The sequence below is a fragment of the Cetorhinus maximus genome, chromosome 14 (genome assembly GCF_964194155.1).
Source record: "Cetorhinus maximus chromosome 14, sCetMax3.hap1.1, whole genome shotgun sequence".
In the NCBI taxonomy this organism is placed as follows: domain Eukaryota; kingdom Metazoa; phylum Chordata; class Chondrichthyes; order Lamniformes; family Cetorhinidae; genus Cetorhinus; species Cetorhinus maximus.
Window position 1 is genome coordinate 7258918 of NC_135892.1, and position 25327 is coordinate 7284244.

The 25327-nt window shown below is 43.6% G+C and overlaps 1 protein-coding gene across 1 annotated transcript in view; it reads left to right on the top strand.

The window, feature by feature from the left end:
- LOC144690017 (D-beta-hydroxybutyrate dehydrogenase, mitochondrial-like) overlaps window positions 1–25327 on the top strand; it is a 105554-nt gene that overhangs the window by 72608 nt on the left and 7619 nt on the right. Inside the window, exon 2 of the mRNA XM_078557549.1 lies at window positions 21653–21911. Within this exon, the coding sequence (XP_078413675.1) occupies window positions 21653–21911 (259 nt within the window). The remainder of the gene's footprint in view (window positions 1–21652; window positions 21912–25327) is intronic.

Sequence of the window (25327 nt, forward strand, 5' to 3'; positions counted from 1 at the left end):
TTTCTGGCATCATTAATTATGCAGCCAGGGGTTTTGTGATGTCTTCTGTGGCGGGCGGGATGGATGGCCCGTGCCCCACTGTCATATCCAGGCGCCCTTTTTAAAAGGCACCCGGGCATCCACAATACATTAACACCGGGATGTTTGGAAGGGGAGCTGAAGGGCCAGCGCCTAAGTTTAGTGAGGCCTCCCTATGCATCCTCCTGCACCATGTGGAAGTCCAGCGGAGTATACTTTTCCTGGCTGAAAGGGAGGAGGAAGTCGAGCAAGGAGACTAACCCCACATGGGCACAGGTGACCAATGCCATAAGTACTCAATGGGTGCACAAGTGGTTGGCCATACAGCGCTGGAAGAGGATGAAATATCTTATTCGCTCCACCAGGGTAAGTCACATAGACCACAAAGAGATCAATATGTCAGGGTACAAGGGCTTCATTTGCAATGGCATAGTCATGTCCGCAGCAAGAGGAGGTAACTTCAGCCGACATCCCCAGCATTCAGAAGACTGCTGGGGAATAAGAACCTGTGAGATCCGAGTCAGATGACGAGCCTCCGGAATCGGCCTTCCAACTCATGGTGGAGAGTCAGCAAGAGGCTGAGCGACATCAGGCAGAGGTGTTGGAAGTCCTCAACAGAGTGGCATGTGAATCAGAGGAGTCCGTCCGCCTGCTGGCTGATGAAATGCTGCCCACATGTGCCCGCTTTGAGGTCTCCGTGGGAGGATGGCGAATGCCATGGAGACCCTGGTCCAGCAGAACACCTAGTTTCTGTCGGAGATGCGCGTAGACCTGCATCCATCACAGCAGCCATGGGCGAGTTTCTGCAGTGGCAATGCAAGAGGGGGATGAGGTACCTCGACCTCCCTCCTGATGCTCCTTCCCCTCAAGGAGTCGGGCCAGTGCCCTCGGCCCCCAAAGGGAGGAGGAGCAACAGCTGGACACCCCGGGTCATCCACTCAGGACTCTTACAGGTTGTCCGCACCCTCTGAACCCCTTTGCCTGTGGCCCCTTCAGAGGGAGCAGCTCGCCCACAGGAGGAGACAGCCAAAGGAAGCCAGGGCCCTCCAGGCCTCAGCTCACCAGAGGCAACAGGACAAATGAGTCAACAGGCTGCCTCCACTCCTGCTGCGGATGTCAGGGCAGCACCTAGAAGAAATGGTAGGCCCAGAAAAATCAAGAAATTTTGATCACAACTGGTTGCACATTAAAATTAAATGTCTGCAAATATACTCACTTTCACTGCACTATGTCTACTGTTTTCTTTCAGAGTAATTTTAAAGGCTTTGCAAGACCCCCCAGACTATGACGTTGTTCCCCCACTTATCCTTTGAAACCCCTCAGTACCTCCTGCTGCCTTCCATTCCGCAGCTTGATGATCCCACCTCCCATGCCGAAGTCCCTGGAAAATAGTCTGAACGCCTCAATAAAGTCCCTGGAAGTCCGAAGCCTCAGCAAAGCCGAAGCTGCTGCGTGGAGATCTCCCGCCTTCCCAAAGCTGTTTCGCGGTGGAACCACATGGATGAGGCTCTGGACCCAGCATGCAATGCATGTGTTCCTCCGGGGTCCGATAGCTGCAGAACTCCATCGCCCTCTTCTCGTCAGACATCAGCGAGTTGAATAAGACCCTCAAATTAAGTCCCAACTTTTGCACGCCACGCTGGCCCAGACGTGTTCTGGGCCGAAGTGTTTTCCCGCTGGCCTTGCGGAGAATTGAGCATGGCGGGGAAGATTCTGGTCGGGCCTCCAGCTGAATTCCTGATCCGCCATGGTGGGCAGCATTGGAATATCCCCCTGTCATCTCACCCTGCTGCTGATTTCTCCCCGCCCCACCCCCCAGCCCACTATTGATCCTGCAGGCAGGGGCATGGGAGAATTCCACCCAAAGTTACGACCGGGAGGTCACGTGCCAGGACTTGCCCTTTCATTCCCATTCTTCAATTGATCGTAACAGGGTTTTTTTTGTAATTTATAAGAATGAAGGTATTAATTCAATGCCTGAGCTTAACCATTTACGTGCTGATTGCAGAGTCAGACTTTGCAAAGCCTGACCAGTCTGACAGGCTTTAATCAAAAGGGGTTTGTTTATATTGAGCTGAAAACCCATCCAGGTAAAGATATAAAGATATTTAAAAAGGTAAATCCACATTCCAACTTCTGCAACACACACACGCACACTCAAGCATGCAAAATTACAAGTTCTACAGTAGGAGGTTACTCTTTGGCTAAATTAAAATTTGCTGATAAAAGGGCAAAAAATAGAGAGTTCGCTGTTTATGAGACCTTCGCTGGTGTCCATGGTTGAGGCAGATTTTTTCCATGGTGGTCTTAAAATTCCAGTAGAGTTGAGGCTGATGTAAACTGCAATTTCTGGAGACTGTCTCTTTTAAACCATAATCCGTCTTTTCCAAAAGCCGAAGCAATTGTACCTAAGATTCTTTTCAATGAAATTTCTCTATCTCTGTGGGGTTACCAATATGTTTCGGAGATAGGGTCTTGAACTTGACAGAGAGGGGAAAGAGATGGTGTTGCCACTCCATTGGCAGGTTTCTTCCAGACCCTTTTTAGCAGCTTGAATGTTGTAATAAAATACATTTCAAATGGTTATTCTGGTCACTTGATCTCTCTCTCCCCGTGGTGATTTTAGGAGGTAACTGATTAGCTCATGGCTGGACAGACCTGGATAGACTTGGTTATTGCTATGGCCTAGGCGATTAGTTTCTTTAGTGTCCCAGCAATTAACTCCTGAATGATCCATCCTCCATCATGATGAGATAGGAAGAATACCTTCTACATAGCCATTGTCCCGGTAGACTTTCTGATCTTTGTTTGAAAGGTAGCTTTATAGGAATGCAATTAGTGATGTCCAATGCAGTTTCAGTTCATCTTTTGAAGTGATTTTTGACATTAGCAGGTATGAAAGTCCATTGGAGATTGTCTTGGCATGTCTGAATTGTAATTCACATTGGAAACTTCCAGAAACTGGTCAACTTGTAATATGAGACATCAGGTGACCTGTGGCAGACACCTTAAGTCAGGGCCTTTGCTTGCTTTTTCAAAGTCCTTTGAAATCATTTCAACATATATATTTGACCAGCCAATGAAATTAAAGATTTATTTCATACACTTCACATCATCGTGACAACCTTTATTAGGTCATCGTAATGATGAGGGGAAATTTCTTCACTCAAACGTTTGTGAATCTTTGGAATTCTCTACCTTAGAGTTTTGTGGATAATTGAGTACATTCAAGGCTGAAATAGACAGATTTTTGATCTCTCGGTGAATCAAGGGATATGGGGAGTGGGAGGGAAAGTGGAGTTGAATCAGAAGATCAGCCATGATCATATTGAATGGTGGAACAGGCTTTAGGAGCCATATAGTCTACTCCTGCTCCTTTTTCTTATGCTCTTATCCCCCAACCTATTCAGTCTTCTTTGCTAGTTATAAGTTCTCAATTCTGGTAACATCCTTGTAAATATTTTACGCACCCGATGTAGTGCCTCTATGTCCTTTTTGTAATATGGCGGGTGTAATGAAAGTTCTATGTAAGTTTAATGTAACTTCCCTGCTTTTCAGATTGTGTCCTTGGAAAAGAACTCCAGTGCTTTGTATGCATTTTTTTATGGGCTTGTTAACCTGCCTTGCTATGTTTATTGATCTGTGCGTGTGTACTTCTGGATCCTTTCATTCCACTAACCCATTTTGACTCTTATTTCCAAGCTGGCCTCTTTATTCCTCTAACTAAGATGCACCACCTCATACTTATCTATATTAAAGTTAATGTGCCATTCACACGGCCATTCTGCAAGTTTATTAATGTCTTCATCTAAGAACTTTAAAAAGAAAACTAGATATGAGATAGTGGTTAGGGAGGACACAAGAGTCAAGGGTGGGCTTTTTTTAAGAGGGAGATGATCATAATGGGAATTTTGTAGGAACACTGCTGTGCAAAGAGAGTTGTTAATGCTGCCCAGGAGCATTGGGCAAGTTGAGTGCTAGGTAAATAACTAGAGAAAGTATTCTTCAGGTACTGGAGTTTTGTGCCATCAATGCATGTGAGAGCCAAATATAATTATATAATTTAGTTCCTTTTGGCAGTGAGTAGCAATCGAGTTCAAACTCAGCATGTTGGAGTTAATTCTGTTGAGGAAGGAAAGATTAAGTTTCCCCTTGTCCAGTTTAGGGTTACAGGTGGGCAAACCTCCCAAGGCTTAGTGACAGGATAGCCAGCTGAGGAATACTAAGAAGGCTGCGTTTGCTGCCAACGCCATGCATGTGCAGTTGTACGCTGATGGCAGGCCCAGGTTAACGGCCGCCATTTTTATAGAGGGCAATGTGCAGCAGGGCACATGCATGGCCATCACTGGCATTATTGGCAAGAGACACAGTGTAGTAAGAAACACTTCTTAAAAAGAGCTTCACCACAGACTGGTCCAAGTGACCTTGAATCAAGGTAGTTAAAGCCACGTTTCTTTTACTGTATTTTCACAGAAGACTGGTTTGGCTGACTTGGCTAAGTTGGAGAAAAAATTGGCCCAAATTTAATGATTAATAAGCCAGAAAACATAGTTGTTTGTCAATCTTTCTGCAGCTAACAACACTTTTCAAACAACCTTAAAGATCAGTGCCTTGACCTTATTGTATTCTGAATCCATCCATCAACCTGGTTGCCCGCTCCATTGTAATTAGCCTTTGTTTTGTTAAGAGGATGCAATCTTTGCCTTTGCCGAATGACGGTCTCCAGCATTTGTCCTGCCATCTTAGAGAGTCAAGGTTTACTGAAGAGTCATTTAGAAATTATTTTCAGTGACTGTAAACGCCTAGCTACCAAATTATAAGTAGCTTCATTTAAAATATTTCTTCCATGTTTTAGCAGCTAGACTTGGTTAGCTGGGAGCTGAGAGGCCCAGAATGGCAAAATCCCCAGCATTGTCGTTGGATAATTGATTTTTTTTTTCTTTCATAAAAATTCGAATTCTTTTCTCGAATCGCTCTGTACTTCTCACTGCAAGGTATGATCTGAAGATGATTAATATAGTGTGTAGCAACATTGAACCAGTATGTGGGGCAGGTGAGGGTTGGGGGTTGAAAGCTGGGCGTAATGTGCGGGTCTTTGTTTTTAGTCTTGGCTCCCTTTTAATAATGGAAACTAGAACATCACCTTAAAGTACAAGCTTGGAAAATTAAGATCACACTCATTCCCCGTCAGTCTTCCAGATCTTTTTCTTTGGTTCTTTTCAGTTGTCACTGTCTAGGCCAGCATTAGCTGCCCGTCCCTAATTGGCCTTGAACAGAATGGATGGCTGGGCCATTTCAGAGTGCAGTGAGGAGTCAACCACATTGTTGTGGATCTGGAGTCACATGTAGGCCAGACTAGTTAAGTGTGGTGAATTTCCTTCTCTTAAGGACATTAGTGAACCAGATGGGTTTCTACAATGACCTTGTAACTCTTTCGAGTTATCAACAGATCGCATGTAACTCTTTCGAGTACATTCACAGTTCTTGGTTTCCGGGAGTGAGACATGAACCCACAACCCTCTGATTCAAAGGCGAGGGTGCTATGAACTGAGCCACAGCTGACACCTCAACAATGATCTGGTAGTTGCACGGTCACCATTACTGAAGCTAGCTATCAATTCCAGATTTTATTAATTAATTGAATTTAAATTCCACCAGCTGCCATGGTGGGATTTGAACCCATGTCCCCAGAGCAGAGCATTAGCCCAGGTCTCTGGCAGTGGTAGTACCACTACACCATCTCCCTTTGAATCTTTGGCAATAATCTTTTATCATTTGGTACTTAATTGTATCCTGCTATTAACTGGCAATATTTGACATTTTGCACATGGGTCTAACTAGCTGCCTATGTCTTGCTGTGAGATGAACTAGCCTATAGACACCTTCAACCTTAGCGCTTTATCTCTGCACATCTCTGCACCCCAACCCCCCCATTCCATGAGAAATCCATGACTGTTGTGTCACTAGACCACATCAGTCTTGCTCTGCAATGACTAGGGGCCTGTGCGATAACTCTACCCTGTCTCACTGAGAACCAGTGAATGGGGTGGACAAATCACTCACAAACTGAGGATCCCTAAATAGTCTGCTGTCACCGCCATCTCTCAATGATAGATTAAGTGAAGGCACAACAGGACTGGGACTAGAGCAGTCATGAAGATGGGGAGGCCTGGACTGGTGGCAGGACGTGCGAGGCAAGAGATTTCGGAGGTTTGGAGTAGGGATCTTAAGGACATGAAGAGGGTGGAAGATTGTGAGGATGCTGAGCTGTCCTAATAACTTTGTATACTTCTTTTTAAAAGTTGTTGAAAAAAATCTGCTAAGAAATTGTGTTTTTTCACACCTCTGCAAGTAATTTGTAATATGCCATGATATTACTGAGGGCTGTATTTTCTTTCTTTTTGATGTCTTTTTCTTGTAAACTTTTACAACCTACAAGTATAGTGGACAATTTCATATAATATGATTTATGACAGAAAACCTGCCACTCATACCACAAGTTGTAATAACGGAGGCACTCCCCCATCACCCCTCCTCCCACAAGGACATACCCTCCCCCCCAACCCTCCAGCCTCTCAACCCCAGCCCCCTACCTCCCTCGTCCCTCTTGCTGAGGCCTGCCAGCCAGATCCCGCCAGTTCCCCGAACATTCCTTCAGTTTGGCTTCCATAACTTCCTCTTCTTCAGGGACAGCCTTGTAGTCCCAGCATTGGCCACTATTCAAACCTGGCACTGCTGGGCCGACAGTGCTGCCGAACAATCAGATTGGCCAGAAGCTCTGTAAGGCGGGATTTCCTACCCAAATGCAGGCAGAAGTCTCATCCTGAGCCAATTAGTGCCCTTCTGAGCAAAGAATAGCTGTGGGCAGTGGCTTTTTTGTGGGTTGGCTCCCAACTGACTTTTTAATCAGGGGCCCAGGGAACACAGCGCCCTGGAAAATTCAGCCCAATATTTCAGGTCGCTGACCATTTATCAGAACAGGAAGTACTCAAGATGTAGCAGTTTTTAAGCAAGACAGGTAAAGAAAGGGATGGGAGGAAAGAGCAAAAGGGAAGGTCTGTGATAGGGTGGAAGGCAGGAGAGATTAAATAACAGAAGGGATGATGATGCAGGGGAGAAGGAGATAAAGATGGGACAAGATGGGGAGGCAGTGGAATAGTGGAATTGTCTCTAAGCAAGTAATCCAGAGACCCAGGGTAATGGTCTGGGGACCCAGGTTTGTATCCCACCACAGCAAATAGTGAAATTTGAATTCAACAAAAATCTTGAATTAAAATGTCTAATGATGACTATGAAACCATTGCCGATTGTCATAAAAACCCATCTGGTTCACTAATGCCCTTTAGGGAAAGAAATCTGCCATCCTTAGCTGGTCTGGCCTACATGTGACTCCAGAGCAATGAGGTTGACTTTTAAATGCCCTCTGAACAAGGGCAATTAGGGGTGGGCAGTAAATGCTGGCCTAGCCAGTGACACCCACATCCATGGGCAAATTTAAAGAAACAAAAGATGAGTCTAGGGGAGGTGCAAATGTGAGAAATAAAATCATCACTAACAGCTGCTATCAAAAAACATGAAATGAGAAAAAATGGCTCTAAAAACAAAGAAAATTTGACAAAAATTTGGTCAAAGAGGTAGGTTTGAAGGGGCTTCTTGAGAGGCGGAGTGGATGATTATGACGCACTGTTCTTGAAGGTCCTTTGTGGCTTTCTGCATCGTTAACATGGCAGCTATTAGTGACATTTCTACTTTTCCCATCTACACCGCTGGGTGGGAATGTTGCTGAGAAAGGGAAGGCGGAGCAGTTCAGATTGTTGCTTAGAAGACAGTAGTTATGGGTACCTCTGTGGGGCATTTGGAGAATGCAGACAGAGGCATGGTGTAATAGCTATGGCCTCATCCTCCCCAAAACAAAAATAAAATATTGTGGATGCTGGGAATCTGAAATAAAAACAGAAAAGGCTAGAAATACTCAGGCAGCATCTGTGGAGAGAGGAACGGTCGATCACATGCTTGAAGCTGGTTTGGATGAAAGGTTGTTGACCTGGAAGGTTAATTCTGTTTCTCTCTCCACAGATGCTGAGTATTTCCAGAAGTTTCTGTCACGTTTGAATTCTCCCCACAACCCCCCACCCCCACCCTCCCCCCCTCCCCATCCCCCACCCCTGTCTGACGTGACCCATTCTCCTCCCTGTCAGGGCTCTCTGCATGGTTCTCAGAACCTTTCCCTGTGTTTACCTGTTTTGAAGCTTTCCTAACTGATCTTTAAAGTCTTTTATTTGGTTCTTCTCGAGCCCGGGAAGTCTTAATATAACCTACCCAGCAGGAAACTGATGGCGTCAGATCGGTAGTCCATTTTATGCCCTGTCTGATTTGATTTTACCAGATGGGTGACCGGTCTAATCCAGCCAGTTTTCAGTCAGGCATGTTAGGTTAAAATTAACCCTGAAATCCAATTCAGGAGCCTATTGCGTAACCACCGCTGCCTCATAGGATCAGCTTCCCACCCTCCAGAGGTTTTGCTTCACAAGAACACAAAAAATAGGAGTAGACCACACGGCCTGTAGAGCCTGCTCCGCCATTCAAGACCATCATGGGTGACCTTGGGCTTCAACTCCATATCCCCGCCCACTTCCCATATCCTTTGATTCCTTGAGAGAAACCTGTCTATCCGATCCTTAAAAGTATGCAACGATGGCGCAACCACAACCCTCTGGGGTAGAGAGTTCTAAAGATTCACAACCCTTTGAGTGAATAAATTGCCCCTCATCTCAGTCTTAAATGATTGACCCCCTGATTCTGAGACCCCTGCTCTAGATCCTGAAACAATCACTCAGTGTCTACCTTAGCACGCCTCTTCAAAATCTTGTATGCTTCAATTAGATCATCTCTCATTCTTCTAAACTCTGGAGAATATCAGCCCAATTTACTCAGCCCCTCATCATAGGACAACCCACTCCTCCCAGAGACCAATCTAGTGAACCTGTGTTGTACCGCCTCCAATGCGAGTATATCCTTCCTTAAATATGGAGACCAAAACTACACAATTCCAGATATGTCTCCCCAAAGCTCTGTCCAATTGTAGCAAGACTTCTTTATACCTGTCCTCCACTCCCCTTACAATAAAGACCAATGTGCATTTGCCTTCCTGCCATGATTATCTGCTTTAACCTTTTCTGACTGTGTTTTTGGCGGCCAATCAGTTCTTCTTGCCCTCTTACAGGTTGTTCTGCAGGTTCTCACTGTTCACCTTCACAGCTGCAGCTTTACATTTCTGTCACTGGAAAGAGCTTGAGAAGCTGCGGATTCCCAGTCCTGTACCTGCAGCTGCATCAACACACTGAAGAAAAGTGGCTCCATTGTTACTCCTGCTGTGGGTGAATACCAGAGGAGATCCACTCGCAAAGCATTACATGAAAACAGGACATGAAATGTGACTTTAAATGAGGCCTGAGTTATATTTGTGGATTGTGTGAATCCCACACTCTTTAACCCTGCTTCTACATTCACTCTTGTCTCTGTGCAATGCCACAGGAGTTTAGATTCTATTACATATGTTTCCAGTGGATATTGCATTAGCTGGTTTGTCATCGATACCCCAAATAATGGTGGCAATCTGCATGCAAAGCTATTATTTTGTAGTGATTATCTGTATGAGCAATGTTATTTTCTTATGGCTCTTTTAACCATGGCAGCTATCTGCCTCTGAAAAGCATGCCCTTGATTTAGCATATCTATTGTCCCCCCACCCCACTACACCACCCAGAAGCTTTTTCGTAGAATCATAGGATGGTTACAGCACAGAAGGTGGCCACTTGGCCCCTCAAACCCATTCCTGCTCTCTCCTATAGCAATTTACCTAATCATACCCCTCCCCAGCCCATTCCCCATAGCCCTGCTTATATTTTTTACCCCCTTCAAACACTTATTCCCTTTTCAAAGCCACAATTGAATCTGTTTCCACCGCACTCTCAGGTAGTGCATTCCAGGTCCTAATTGTAAGGTTTTTCCTCATGTCACCATTGGTTCATTTGCCAATCACCTTGAGCCAGTGCCCTTTGGTTCTTGACCCTAATGCCAAAGGAACAGTTTCTCTCTACCAACTCGGTCCAGAGACGATATGATTTTGAACACCTCTATCAAATCTCCTCTCAGCCTTCTCTTCTAGAAGAAGAACAGCCCCAGCTTCCCCAATCTGTCCACATATCTGAGTTCTCCAACTCTCAGTGGGGAGGACAATGTAGAACTTCAAAAGGACCTAGAAAGGTTGGTGGAATGGGCAGAGAAGTGGCAGATGAATTTTAATATGGAGAAGTGTGAAGTGATTCATTTTGGCAGGAAGAATGTGGACAGACAAAATAAAATGAAGAGTACAATTCTAAAGTGGTGCAGGAGCAGAAGGACCTGGATATTTATGTGCATAAGTCATTGAATGTGACAGGACAGGTTGACAGTGCAGTTAATAAAGCATACAGCATCCTAGGCTTTATTAATAGGGGCATAGAATACAAAAGCAAAGAGGTTAGGTTAAACTTATATAGAATACTGGTTCAACTGGAGTGCTGCATCCAGTTCTGGGCACCACACTTTAGGAGACACGTGAAGGCATTAGAGAGAGTTTATAAAAGATTTGTGAAAATAGTTCTGGGGTGAGGAACTTCAGTTGCGTAGATAGATTGGAGAAGTTGGGACTGTTTTTCTTGGAGAAGAGAAGGTTGAGAGGAGATTTGATAGAGGTGTTCAAAATCATGAGGGGCCTGGACAGAGTGGATAGGGCGAAACTGTTTCCATTGGTGGAAAGATCGAGAACTACAGGGCACAGATTTAAGGTAAAAGAAGCAATGGTGACATGAAGATAAACTTTTTCACGCAGCAAGGTATTAAGATCTGGAATGCACTGTCAGAGTGTGTGGTGGATGTAGGCTCAACCGAAGCATTCAAGAAGGAATTGAATTATTATCTGAAAAGGAAGAATGTGCAGGTCTATAGGAGAAGGTGTGGGAGTGGCACTAGGTAAGTTGGTCCCTTCGGAGAGCCAGCACAGAAACAATGGGCTGAATGGCCTCCTTCTGTGCTGTAACCATTCTGTGATTTTGTGATCCTCTGTAATTTCATCTTAAAATTCTGCAATTTAGTTTGGTTGATTTTGGGTGAATTGCACTGAAAATATTAATGTAACTAAATGGAAACTTCAGGCCCTTATTCATTTTTTCTCGCGTATTCATGTAACTACATTTCCTTTGCTATGCCCACTGTATTCCAGACATGTGGCTCCACTATGGCTGTCACCTCGATGCTCAGGAGGATTGTTCAGTTGGCAAAAATAATCGGTCCACTTTCCCCGATCAAGAAAAGTGGCTACAATCATGGTCGCTGTCGAGTAGATTGTTGTCTGCATTAGAATGGCTGGAGGTGTACAAGAAATCTACCAATTGTTCAACAGGGCTTTATGATTTTGGGTATGGGCCTTCCCAAATGGGGAAAATGCCTCCTGACCAACAAAGTGAAAATCTTATTTCTAACCTGCAAATATGGGCTTTGAGCTCAGCCTCTGCGCAGCCAGGATAAAAGGGTGGCTCCTGTGCGCAGTGCCTGCAGCCATTCACTCGGGAGCCACATGTCTTTGCTCTAACTAGCTACGCCACTCTGCGAGGCTATGTATTTGTGCTGTAACTATCCATGCCACCCAGGGGCCATGTACTTGCACTTTAACTAGTCATGCCGCTGTGCCATCTTAATGAAATTCAGAAACCCAAGTTTATCCTAGAAAATCTAAGAGCCCCCTTGAGGATTGTCAGAGCACGTAAGTGAAGTCAATAATACAGAGAAGCACAGGAAAACCTGCTTCTCTGTAGAAACTGATAATACATTTGTTCATTTTCCCCCATCCAGTACCAAATTTAATAAAGTTGATGGTTCTGGCAATCAAAGCATTAAAGACTTGCCTTATGTGGACTGCTAACTGACAAATGTGACAGAACCCAAAAATCATATCATGGAATGAGCCTGTGCAAGAAAATAAATTTAGACTGTGGTCACCTTCTGAGCAACAATTAGCATGGTCATGGCTCCAGGCGTGGACATAATTCAGTTGCAACGGGGAGCTTGGCCACCTGCAGGGCTTCAGGATTGCTTCAAAGCTTCCAGTGCCATAACACCATAGGCGAGTTCAGATGAGAAATAATGAGATCCCCACTGGGAGCACCATTCTGCAGCCTTCAAACAACGTTCCCTGAATCCCTATCTTCAAAATCCTTTTCAGCAGGACCAAGCTTTGCAGCTGGAGCCTTCAGATTTTTCCGAAAGATGCAGCTAAACCAAAGTTCTGTTTAAAACTTATTAAAATTCCTTATAAAACAACTTGCGCAGTTTGCCCTTTATGGCTCCACTTGCACCTTTAACACATCATCCTCTGGCAGGGATGCCTACTTTGTACAGGCACATGTTAGAAAGGCATCACCTTGTCCTCAGCCTAGTATTTACTTATTCGGCAGGCGCTCCATTGCCATTATCCTTGATTATATGTGGAGTGAAAACCTGGTGGATCAAGTTCCCTGCTCTAAATTCTTGTCACCCCCACACACAAAAAACATCACTATTATGCCCATCCAAACCTGCTTTTTATTTTTGGCGTTTTACTAGTTTGGATCCTCAACTTTGAAACCAGAAGTTAACAATCAAAGGACTACATTCTTGTCCTGGTTTAATGCCAATACGATGGGCGCAAACGAAATGAAACTATTGATTATTGGCAACAGCCTGTGAGGTCAATTGTGACCCTGTCCAAATTCAATTTGAAATAACTTCCTTATTGCTGAAAAGCAAGACATGTTGCTGAAGATTTTCGACTGGCACTCATTAGGACAAATCCAGGAACGCCATATTTCAAACTATCACAACAATTAATACTGTAGGAGGAAACGATGTTGATTAGTTGGCAAGTCAATTCTGATTGGCTGAGGCATTGCTATGGAGAAAGCAATGGGGAACTATAGACTCTGCATGCTGTGGGTAATTTCACAAAGGCGCAGGGCTTGAACATATTCCTTTTGTTTGCAGAGAACTGATTCCTGCATATGAATTTAAGTTGCTTTTACCGAGTGTAAGTGAGCCACCTGTATGAACATTTGCTCTATTGTGGGACTATGTTTCACCTTAGCATTGTCAATGCACTTGCAAATGAACGCAGGCACAACCTTGGGTCGAATACATACTAAGAGAAATTCAACCAAAAATAAGCGTTCATCCAAGTGACACATTTATGTTTGCTAGAAGCCACAGAGATGCGCATAAGATGGAAAGCTTCAACAACACGTCTTTCTTTTCAACAATGTTCAAGCTCGGTATTACCAAGTGACAATTCTAGTAGACCAATCCTGCAAGCGTATTTGGGGTTTATAAATCCAGTCATTTCTTTGCCCTACCTATTTCTAATACAACTCAAGTATACTCTTGTACCTGCTGGAAACCAAACAAGATCAGCAAATTAAAATGGGTTACAATGTAGAGCAAGCTGACATTCAATAGGAATGGTGTCTGGATTCGATATAAATGTCTAATTAATACAGAGTTTTGAATGAGCTCTTTGCATTTTGAAAGAAGTATATTGTAGTCTTTTGTGTATATGCTTTGTTAAGTCAGTCAGTCAGTAAATTACCTCACAGTTACACAAATAAAAGTGACACGATTTTAAACATACGGAATACAGAAGGGTGACAGAAAACTTTCCTTCAGCAGAAAATTTGCTTTTGATTTTGTGCATTTCATTATGGCACTAAAGATAATTCAGAAATGCAACAAGAATACCAACTTGCATTTGTACACTGCCTTTAATGTAGCAAAAATATTCAGAAGATTCAGTGCTTCACAAGATCGTTAACAATCAAAAATTCAACACTGCGCCATAGAAGGAGATATCGGGACAGATGACCAAAAGCTTAGTTGAAGAGGTAGGGTTTAAGGGACCTCTTAAAGGAGGAAAGAGAGGTAGGGAGGTGGAGAGATTTAGGGAGGGAATTCCAGAGCTTAAGGCCTAGACAACTGACAGCACACCAACGATGGAGTGATTACAATCAAGGATGGTCAAGAGGTCAGAATTTGTGGAGATCAGAGATCTCGGAGGGCTGTAGGGCTGGAGAAGGAGGGGTGTGACCATGGAGGGATTTGAAAACAAGGGTGAGAAATTTAAAAGTTTGACATTGCAAGGCATTGTCTTTCAAAAAAGCAGCTCTACAAATCTTTCACCTTGGAGTGAATTGGACTAAATAGACTATATCCTAGCTTCAGTACAGATTCACAATAATCAAATCCATTGGTTTGTGGTTTTCCTTAAAAAATAGATAATGGAATATGATTCCCAAGGCACCACTAACAATTGAAGAAAATTCTGTAATCCCACATACAAAAAATGGAACTTGACCTATTTTCATAAAAGATAGATGGAATTATGGAATATGATTGCCAAGACACCACTAAAAATTCAAAAAAAATTCTGTAATCTCATGTAATAAAAATGGAACATGACCTATTCAGTCACTATAAACCAGTATCCCTAATTATAAGTGAGTAGCATGTGCACAATATGATTCCCCAACATGGTAAAAACCCAAATCCTTTGTAACAAAAATAACACTTGACTTGTTAAGTCGCCAAAAATCAGTGGCCTTAATAATAATGATATCTCATGCTGAAATGATTCCTATTTTTGAAACTTGTCACAAGTGTGCAAGAGTAAATAATAGAATATGAATATTTTACCACTTAATAAGCACAATTTTAGTAAAAATTTCAGGATGACTTTTACGTTTCAAGGTCTCAGTCTTTGTGTTGTATATTTTGAGAGCAGTGCTCACTGTATCTCTTCGAATTGCAGAGTTTCTAACTTGCTGTTATCATTTTTAGGAAACCTACTATAATGCTTGTATTATTTGTCAAGCTTGCTGTCAGATATACTTCACAAAATCCAAAATCCAAGATATCCAGAAGGCACTACTAAGGTTGGATCTTTTCAGCGTACTTCTGCTTTGTACCTAATAGAAAATGCAATCCTAAAACTTCATGCATTTTGAAAATAAGCAATAATATTTTTGCCGTAGGTTTAGCAAGCTTTTGCAAAAGTAGAGATTTAGAGATCTGAAAAGCTGTAGAAATGTCATTGTGTTGAACAGCTTTCTGCATTTTTAAATTTGCTGATAAAAAATTAAACTGCTTAACATCAATCTTGAAGAGAAAGAATCCTCAAACCATTAAAGCCTCTTAAGCGAAACAAGCTGAATATTATTCTTCCTTAGCCAATACAAGCGGAGGAAATAATCCATCATTGACCAATTTCAAAACGAACTAGAATTACAATCTAAAAATCTCCGAATTACTTGTATATCTTACTATTGGGTGGAACTTAGTGCTCTACCACGAGTGGAGTTTGGAGGCGTGGGGATGGGGGGAGGTTGCGGGGGTGGCATTTAACCAGACCGGGGGTGGGGGAGTGCGGCAGTAGGGGACCTTCCCGCCTTCCCACCATTGCCCTGATTAATTCTGATGCAGGAAGGCTCATGGAGGGTCACCAGCCCCGCTGCCAATTAAGGCCCTTAAGTGGGCTTGAACTTGCCTCTTTGACCAACGTTTGGTCACCTGTCCTAATATCTCCTTGTGTGGCTCAGTGTAATAATTTTTTGGTAACACTCCTGTGAAGAGCCTTGATACAGATGCTTATTTAGCGCCGGCAATGGGGACTTGCCATGTGAGGAGCCTGAAAAGCAAACTTTTCAGGGTTACTTGCAGGCTTCCGGGAACGGCAAAGGCACTCAGTGCCTGATTGAGGGACCTGCCATCTGGGACAAGGGGGTGGGGTGGGGGGCCTGCTGAGAGCCACCCTGCTTCCCTTGCTGCCATTTCCTTCCCCCCGCCCCATCCCCTCCAACACCACACACTCCCCTATGTCCCTCAACCTGCAAACCCCATCCTACCATCATTCACCTGTGGCTTGGGTCCATCGGCGATCCTGGGCCTTGAGTGCATCCATTGCCGACAGCAGCCACCACTCCTGCCAGTGCTGCCAAGCTGCCGGCCTCTGATCGGTTGACAGCTCTTGAGGGTGGGAATTCCACCCTCAGGGCCCTTTGTCTCCCGGGCACCTGAAACTGCCCAGTTAAGTGCCTGACTGGCAGTTAGTTTGGTGGGTCAGCCCAAAAGGAGGCAACGTGGGTCTCTCACCGGTTCTCCTGCTGGCGGTTAAGCACCCCACCACCTCCATTAAATACTGCCCTGGGTTTTAAAACATAATATGGTGGCAGCGGTAAATATCAATTCTTTCATCCAAATGAAAGCAATTATTTATATAACATCATACATCACTGAAGTTATGAAATAATAAAATACAAATCTTACACAGCACTTGCATTTTCATTGCAGGGTTGCTGTTGTGTTATTCAACAGTACAATAATTAACGTACAAAAAGTAGTCCGATATTGTATTATTTCTGCGTTCAAAATAATTTTACTTTCAGCTGTTGAAAAATATTATATCTGAAGTATTCTAGATACCAGCGACTGGGGCAAAATTAAACAAAACTATAATAAACCAAACAAAAACAAAAATTGCTGGTAAAACTCTGCAGGTCTGACAGCATCTGTGGAGAGAAAGACAGAGTTAACGTTTCGAGTCCGTATGACTCTTCTTCATTCTGAAAAAGAGTCATTAGGACTCGAAACGTTAACTCTGTCTTTCTCTCCACAGGTGCTGTCAGACCTGCAGAGTTTTTCCAGCAATTTTTGTTTTTGTTTCAGATTTCCAGCATCTGCAGTATTTTGCTTTTATAATAAACCAAAACAAGCCTGAGACATAAGAATGGTATGATTGTTGTTCTTTACTTTTCTGTGTTGTATTTGCTGTGCATAAAGTGTAGGTGAGTACTGTTCATGGGTTTATACAGGACATCAAAATTTAACTTGCAAAGTTAACAATCTTAGCATGATGAATAGTATTTTTTGGCATTGAAAAATATTGACATCAAAGGAACAGCATATAGAATAATGGATAGAAAATGGGTTCTAGTGGTTGCATTGGACGCTACCTTACAAATTTCATGAAACATATGAAATCATCAACAACATGTATGTATATAGCACCTTCATCATAGTAAAACATATGGTGCTTCACAGGAGCATTATCAAAAAATTATAACAATGAGCCACATGAGGAGTAATTATGGCAGGCATCCAAAAGCTTGGTCAAAGAGATAAGGAGCATCTTAAAGAAGGAAAGAGAGCTAAAGGAGTAGAGAAATTTCATGAAGGAACTCCAGAGCTCAGGGCTTTGGCAGCTGAAGGAATGGCTACTAATAATCAGGGATGTCCAAGGGGCCAGGATCAGCAGAGTGAAAATGTCTTGGAGGGTTGTCAAGCTGGAGGAGATTACAGAGATAGGGGAGGGCAAAGCCGTGGAGGGATTTGAAAACGAGGATGAGAGTTTTAAAATTGGGGCGTTGCTAGGGCTGGGGCCAGTGTAGGTCAGCGAGCACAGGGGTGAAGGTTGAGTAGGATTTGGTCTGAGTAAGGACACAGACAGCAGAGTTTTGGATGGCCTCACAAATCACAAGGACAAAGTTCAAGTACTTTATAAAGTTGTTAGCAATTTTATTCAGCTTTGTAAAAATACTATTCAAACAAGTTGGAGGTAACATTTGCCAATATAATGGAAACAAAAGAAAAGGGGAGAGGTGTTTAATAGATGGCTGAGCCAATAGCACCTCTTTTAAATGATTGTCCAAAGTCAAATTTACCCCCGTCATTTCATGGTCCAGTTTTGTGGCACAGCGGTAGCGTCCCTAGCTCTGGGTTCAAGCCCCACTTTGGGACTTGATGGCCATGGAAGGTGTGTTCATAACGTGGTCAAACATGTTGATTATCAGCCTGTAAATCCTTCCAATGCACCTGATGGCAAGCGATAAGAGCAGGAGGGGTTCCTGGTCAGCCATACTGCAGAAGGCAAGGGCTAACCACTGTAGTACTTTGCCAAGCATAATCATGGACCAATCCAATGGAAGTCCATGGACACTGAAGACTTCTTAGGGCATGGTATCTGAAGGAGGAGGATTTCACCGTGCATACACATTGCATTGTAAACCATTGTGTGAGAATACCGGCTGTACAGCAGGCATTATTTTACAGGTTAAATACATCCGCATTTGTGTTTTTTAAAGGTTTTCTTGAAGAAGTTAATTATTGTGCTTATGAAAATGATTGATGTTAGTACTAGCAAATGGGATGTTGTGCCATATTTGTAGGCAAGCGCGGCAAGATAATGCATTACATAGGCTACGGTAGCGTAGTTAGACATGTTGCAGTCTGTGTTTTCTAACAGTCGCTTCTGTACCACTCCATGGTTTGTGGCAGATGTTTGCATGATATCTGAACAGTTTTAAAAATATTTACAGCAGCTGGATTCTGGATTACATTCTCTCTACTCTTACCTAAATATTTATGAATTAACCCTAGTCTCAGAAGAGCACTTCCCAACCCATATCCTATAGCTTGCTACCTATGTTGATCTTCTTATCGTGTCCACGGACAGTCTATACAGCCAGAACTAGACACATTTTTGTGCTTTGTTGTTGAATTCGGCAAGATCTGCAACAGTGCAGGGTTCCTCTAGCGATAGACATTGCAGGAGATGTTGCATAGTCTGTGGCTCAGTTCCACATTCACAAGTTGTTGGGCAGGTTGTATATCCCCATTTGCTTAGTGATACCTTTGAACGACCTACACCAGTCCTAAGTCTGTTAAGGCACTTCCAGGTTGCCCAGTTGCAATTAGCTTCTGGGGGAAGGCTTTCATCCGGTAGAATTTCCATTGCTGGGGGTTGTTCGAGACTGGCGAGCCGATCTTTCCACAAGGCGATGCAGGCTTCAGATGGGGTTGATTGTAATGGAACAACACTGTTCATGAAGCTCTTCCTTGACTTCAGGTGGCTGGGTGTAGGTGTACGACCATGTAGAGGGTGCCTCTCATCTGATGTTTGACGGAGCCACTCTTTCTTGCTGGCTACCGTTCTTCTTATATCAGGGGGAGCGATACCCGCCAGGATAAACAGGCTGTTGGTGTTTGTTGGTTTTAAACAACCTGTGATAAGTCGGCAACTTGCATTCAGAACGGCATCCATCTTCTTAGCATGAGTAGATCTTTCCCATGCAGGGCGGACATATTCGGCAGTGGATTAACAAAGAGCAAGTGCACTGGTTCGTAATGATCATAAATGACAAACACAATAGAAGAGGTCCATTCAACACATTCATCGGAAAAGTCACTAACTTCCTTTATCCTACAAGCTAAGCAGGAAAGCTCCATAAATCTGGTGGCAAATTTAAAGGGGTGGAGACCCTATGCTTTCTGCCCCTTTTTGCTGCTCTTTGTGGCTGAGGAATTGGGCATTGCCAAGGGTTAGGACCAGGGTAAGTGGTCCTTAACTATCTAACTCAGCCTGTAATGTAAGGGTATGACTGCCTAATGGTGTTGTACTGTGTTGGATACAGTTCGGTAGGTCTGAAGAAGTATTTGTAGTCATACATAGGTTAACTGTAAGTCTTTGCTGACTCTTAGAACTATTCACAAATTTACAGTAAAGGGTACAAGGTAGGAGTTGTCTCCATGCTGGCTGGTACACACAGCTCTGTCCAACACTAGTCTGGAAATACATGTCGACCAGACTGGGCAAGGACGGCAGATTTCCTTCCCTAAATGACATTAGAGATGGGTTTTTACAACAACTGATGATAGTTTCATGGTCACCATTACTGAGACTAGCTTTCAATTCCAGATTTTATTAATTGAATTGAAATTCCACCAGCTGCCATGATGCGATTTGAACCTGTGCCCCAAGAGAATTAGCCTGGCCTCTGGATTACTAGTCTAGTGACCCAACCACTGTCTCCCTTTGACACGTATTTATGCATATGCAGGTCTTTTCCTGATGGGCAGGCTATGAGGGCCATTCTCATTCTGGACATGGACAGGAAGTTGGTTGTTGTGGATTGATTGCTTGACTATCCTATTATTGATGTCATTGGATGAGCACGAGCGCCAGGTATTCCGTCCGTACCCAAACTGGAAGATGCCTCCGATAATCTGGAGCTAGGAATTGCTTGCAATAAACCTTACTTAGGATGCCAGGTGTATTTCACATCCTGGAGTTACAGGTCTCAGAAGATTAAAATGATTTACAACCTATAAATTCCTTTTTTATCAGTGGCACCCAGTAGATGGTGCTATATGCATGTAACAACGGCAATGATTATGTATCCTTTCAGTAAATGAAAAAATGCTTTTAAAGATAGCCTAGGACATTTCTTTCTGAGGCAAAACTGGTGTAGTTCCAAGGTACGGGGTTTGAAACTGAGTTACAAATGAGCTACACCAGAGTTAAAAACACCTGTTCTAAAATGAATGCACATTAAATTTCAATGGAACTGGGTACTGGCAGAAGCTGTGCCTGCCCATAGACTTTGAGATCCAGTAGATGGTGCACCAGAGAGGATGTGTAGAAGTGCCATGAGTGTGTCTCGCTCTCCAACCAGTTTTGAATACGAGTGAGAACATTAGTTCCTCTGGAGGATACAACCAAAGCCGAGGCCACAGCACCATGTTGGCACAGAAAAGAAAAACTTGCATTTATGTAGTGCTTTTCAGGACCACTGGGCGTCTCAAAGCACTTTACAGCCAATGAAGTATTTTTTGAAGTGTAGTCACTGTTGTCGTGTAGGAAACCTGGCCGCCAATGTGCGCACAGCTGTGTGGAAAACAGGAAGGTCAGGAAAGCCATAGTGTTGGGAGATGCAATAAGTTAGGCGAACAGACAGGTGTTTCTGCGGCTGCAGATGTGACTCCAGGATGGTATGTTACCTACCCTGATGCCAGCGGCACAGATATTACTGAATGGCTGCAGAACATTCATAAAGGGCTGAATGACCTTTTCCTGTGGGCGCAAATTTTTCTTTGTTTCTATTACCCAACTGATTCCCTATTTCAGTCAAACAACCTTTTCCTCCCATCTCCTTTGGTTTTTCTTAAATGTGGAACTAATTGCTGCAAATGGCGGAGAGCAATCCATCATCTCAAGATTGATTAACAGAGACTTTTGAAATTGAATCCTTCAATGTTCACTTGCCGATCTTCTTCTTCTTCTCTATCGTCCAATTAACTTTGCAATTCATTCGTTACTGCGCCTTCTACTGTTTTTGCCGATTAAACCAGCAGGAAGGGCCGGAGGGGTTGGTCACTGTAGAATCTTAGGGAGCCTCAGCAGAGACTGAGCATCACCAAATAGACCAGATTAGCTAGCCTGAGAACAAACAGCACAGGGAACATTTTGGCAATTGAAGATTTCTGTAGCTGTACAGATGCGCACAGTTTTACTGCTGCTTGGTGTTCTGTGTTCATTCAGGTTGGTCTCTTCTGTGGCATGCTTAATCCCTCCATTAATCTGGATTGTATCACAGTACCCAGAAAGAGAAAAAAACAGTAAAAACTGGAAAATAAGAATACTGGTCCGAACTGGTCTTGTATACTTTAAAATGAAGCACCGGTAAAAAGCGGGAAATGGGAGTACTGGTCCGAACTGTTTTTTCCTTCTGGGGAGCAGGCGGCCGCTCGCATTAACTCCAAAGGCAGAGCCGTGCTGATCACAGGCTGTGACACCGGCTTTGGACACCTCCTGGCAAAGCAGCTCGATGAGATGGGGTTCCGTGCGTTTGCTGGCTGTTTGTTCCCAGATCGACCAGGGGCGCAACGCCTGAAGAAGGAATGCTCCATTGAACTGAATATTCTGAAACTTGATGTCACCCTGGATGAAGATGTGGTAAGAGCAAAGGAATTTGTGCAGCCGAATCTGCCCGCTGAAGGTATTTACTGCAACTTTGCAATTTTTGAGACTTATTAACGGTGAAAGGAAAGGACTAGGACTTAAAATGAGATGTTTTGAGAACACGGAGAGTAGGGGGTTGACAAGGGAGAGGTATCTGGGCAAGCAGTTACAGGAGGAAGGTATTCAGTGGCTGAATCATGGAATGGTTACAGCACAGAAGGAAGCCATTCAGCCCATTACGTTCTTGCCGGCTCTCTGCAAGAGTAACTCCCCTAATCCAACATCCCCCACCCGCCTTTGCCCTTAGTTCTACAAATCCTTTTCATTTCTGACAACAATCACATCCTGTTTTGAAAGCCAAGATTGAATCTCCACCTCTACACTGTCAGGCAGTGCATTCTAGATCCTAACCACATGCTGCATGAAAAAGGTTTTCCTCGTGTCACCATTGCTTCTTTTGCCAATCACCTTAAATCTGTGCCCTCTGGTTCTCGATCCTTCCACCTATGGGAACAGGTACTCCTTATCAACTCTATTCTGACCCCTCATGATTTTGAACAACTCTGTCAAAGCCCCTCTCAACCTTCTTTTCTCAAAGGAGAACTATCTACCCATGTAACTGAAGTCCCTCATCCATGCAACCATTCTTCGAATCCTTTTTGCACTCTCTCCATTGCCTTAACATCCTTCTTAAAGCGTGGTGCCTAGAATTGGACACAGTACTCCAGTTGGGGCAGAACTAGTGTTTATTAGTGTTTACCGTGACTTCCTTGCTTTTGTACCGTCTGCCTCTATTTATAAAATCTAGGATCCCAGGTGCCTTTTTAACTGCTTTCTCAACTTGTTGTGCCACCTTCAACAATTTGTGCACATATACTCCCGGGTCACTGTGTTCCTGGGCCCTTTTAGAAGTGTATCCTTTATTTCATATTCTCTTTCCTCATTATTCCTACCAAAATGTATCACTTTGCACTTTAAAATCAATTCACTGAGAGTCTGCGAAGGCATTGAAGGAGAAGACAGAGGCAACAGGAGTGTAGGGTGTGAGCCACAGTATTTTGGATGAACTGAAGCTCGAGAAGGCTGAAGCAGGTTATATGAGCAACAGGGTGAGTCCAGTCTCAAAAGGATGAAGGCCTGGACCAATAATGTGGTGCTAGAGGTCCTGAGGTAGCAATGGAGGTGAGTGATGTGATGCAGGGGGAATTACTAATGGAATAGCTGTATGTGATGAAGCACTGGCCAGCAAAGTATATGGGTGTTCCATAAGTCAGCTTGGGATGGCACTTGCCCAAGGTAGTGGAATCAACATTGCATATTGTCCAGAATAAAAACATGTTAAGAATTAAAACAAGGTGAGTCGGAACAGGGAAACAATTATTAAAAATTAAACTGATAGTACAGAGTAAAGAGATTTCTGTGGAAGGGAGAAATGTAAAAATAAGAACTTTCTTAATAATTTCCTGCTCTGTTTGAATTAATGAAGTGAAAATGCAAGTTTTAGCAAGACATAGCCTCATCCCAGAGTCCGTATGTGACTCATTACTTTACCATATTGATTAAAAGATTTGAGGGATGGTTAATCACTTTGAGAAGTTTCTGAAGGTGAGCTGTAAACTATATTTGGAGTTAGAATCAACCCAAATAACTCTAGATTAGGTTTTCGTGGGATTTTTACTGTGAGTTATTCTGTCGTTGTATCATGTAGATCTGGTTCCTTTTTCCAAATATTTGGATACCACTGACTTTTAGGGAGCTAAAGGCGACATATTTTCCATCTCTGAATATCTTTATGCTGGAACCAAGTTTGGTGTGGCTCTTGCTATGGACAGGAGTCATTTATTTCCCTTCTATGCATTATTATAGGTGCAAAGTTTCCCTTTTTTTTGTTCTTGAGTAATTTCTTATCAGTCTAACGCTGGGTTATCACCAGCCAGTGTGAAACCATGGCCAGGATTTTCCAGCCCCGTTGTGGTGGGACCCACTGCAGGAGATTCAGCAGCCCAGCCAAAAGTCCAGTGATTTTCGGCAGGACCGGAAAATCGCGCCCCATGTGCGATTCAACCATGCTGCTGTACTGGACTATGGCTACTCCCAATGCTTTCTCAATAATAAAAAAGTGTAGCAAAGTGCCTTTAAGCTCCAATTATCCATGCTAAAGACCTTTATATGGATATTAGATGATAACATCCTTAACGCCCACCTACTTGAGGCATAAATTTGTGCTTCTTTAGGGGAATCTTTCCTGATGAGGGCTTTTTTACTTGAGCATCAGTGGAGCTCATTTTAACTTGGCTTAACATGAGTGTTGCACCTTGTGAAATCTTGTGAGGTCATTGGATTTTTTTTCTGCACTGCTCTGCTGTTTTGGGAATGCAGGAGTTGGCTGAGAGTGTCAATGCCAACTCCCTCCAGATGACACAGCTGCCAGACGTGGGGGAGCCCGGTCCCAAACAATTGTGCCTCCTCTCCTCCAGCTCATTCAAAAGGGCATCAAGGTCTACTGTATAAAGTTCACTGTTCTTTTCCCACCCCTTCTGCGTGCTATCCCAAAGAACACAGCTCCAATCTGTATTGCCGCCCGGCCGCTGATCTAGAACAAAGATGTGGAGTGAAATTTTACGCCAGTGGGATTTTACGGTCCCGCCAAAGTCAATTTCGAATGGCTCGCTGCATTTTACCGCCCCATCTCCACCGTGACAGGGCCGTAAAATTCCAGCCGTGGCTTTTGGATATTGTGGGGAGATTTGTGCCTAACCAAAATGGAAACACTCCCAGAGCTGTACTGAAGAGTGGAGAATGCAGTATGCTTTCAAACAGTTGCAAGGGTACTCAAGTTTCCTCAGGGTTCAATGGCTCAGACTCATTTTACGTGTGAATCATGCCAGTCCATGGACCAATCCAGCACATTTGTGTGTAACTCCCTCCACTGGTGAATGGCGTAACCATCTGGCATGATAACAGTATAACCGACATTGCTGCATTTCAACATCATTCACTTCATCGTTTTGGCTCCCCTGTGCAGCACCGTCCTTCAGTATGAGCTCTTGTTGGTCACATCTTCTCCATATCAGTTCGGTTTTCAAGTCCTTCTTGTGATTATCTTTTAAACCTGAGTCTAAGCAGGCCAAATGGCCTTGAAACATCTGCAAGTTCTCCATACAAAATCCATTCAATGTTAATGTCTATGATAGGAGCATAGGGACAGGAGGAGGCCATTCAGCTGCTCAAGCTAGTTCCACCATTCAATACAATCATGGCCGATCTGTATCACCATCCACCTATCTTGGCTGCATTTCCCTCTATACCTTTTGCTAGCAAAAATCTTTCGATCTCAGATTTACAATGATTTATTAATTGAGCTAGCATCTATAGCTTTTTTCAGCATCCTTTCCGTGAAGAACGATGTCAGCCATGGCTCAGATGTTAGCACTGTAACCTCTGAGTCCAAAG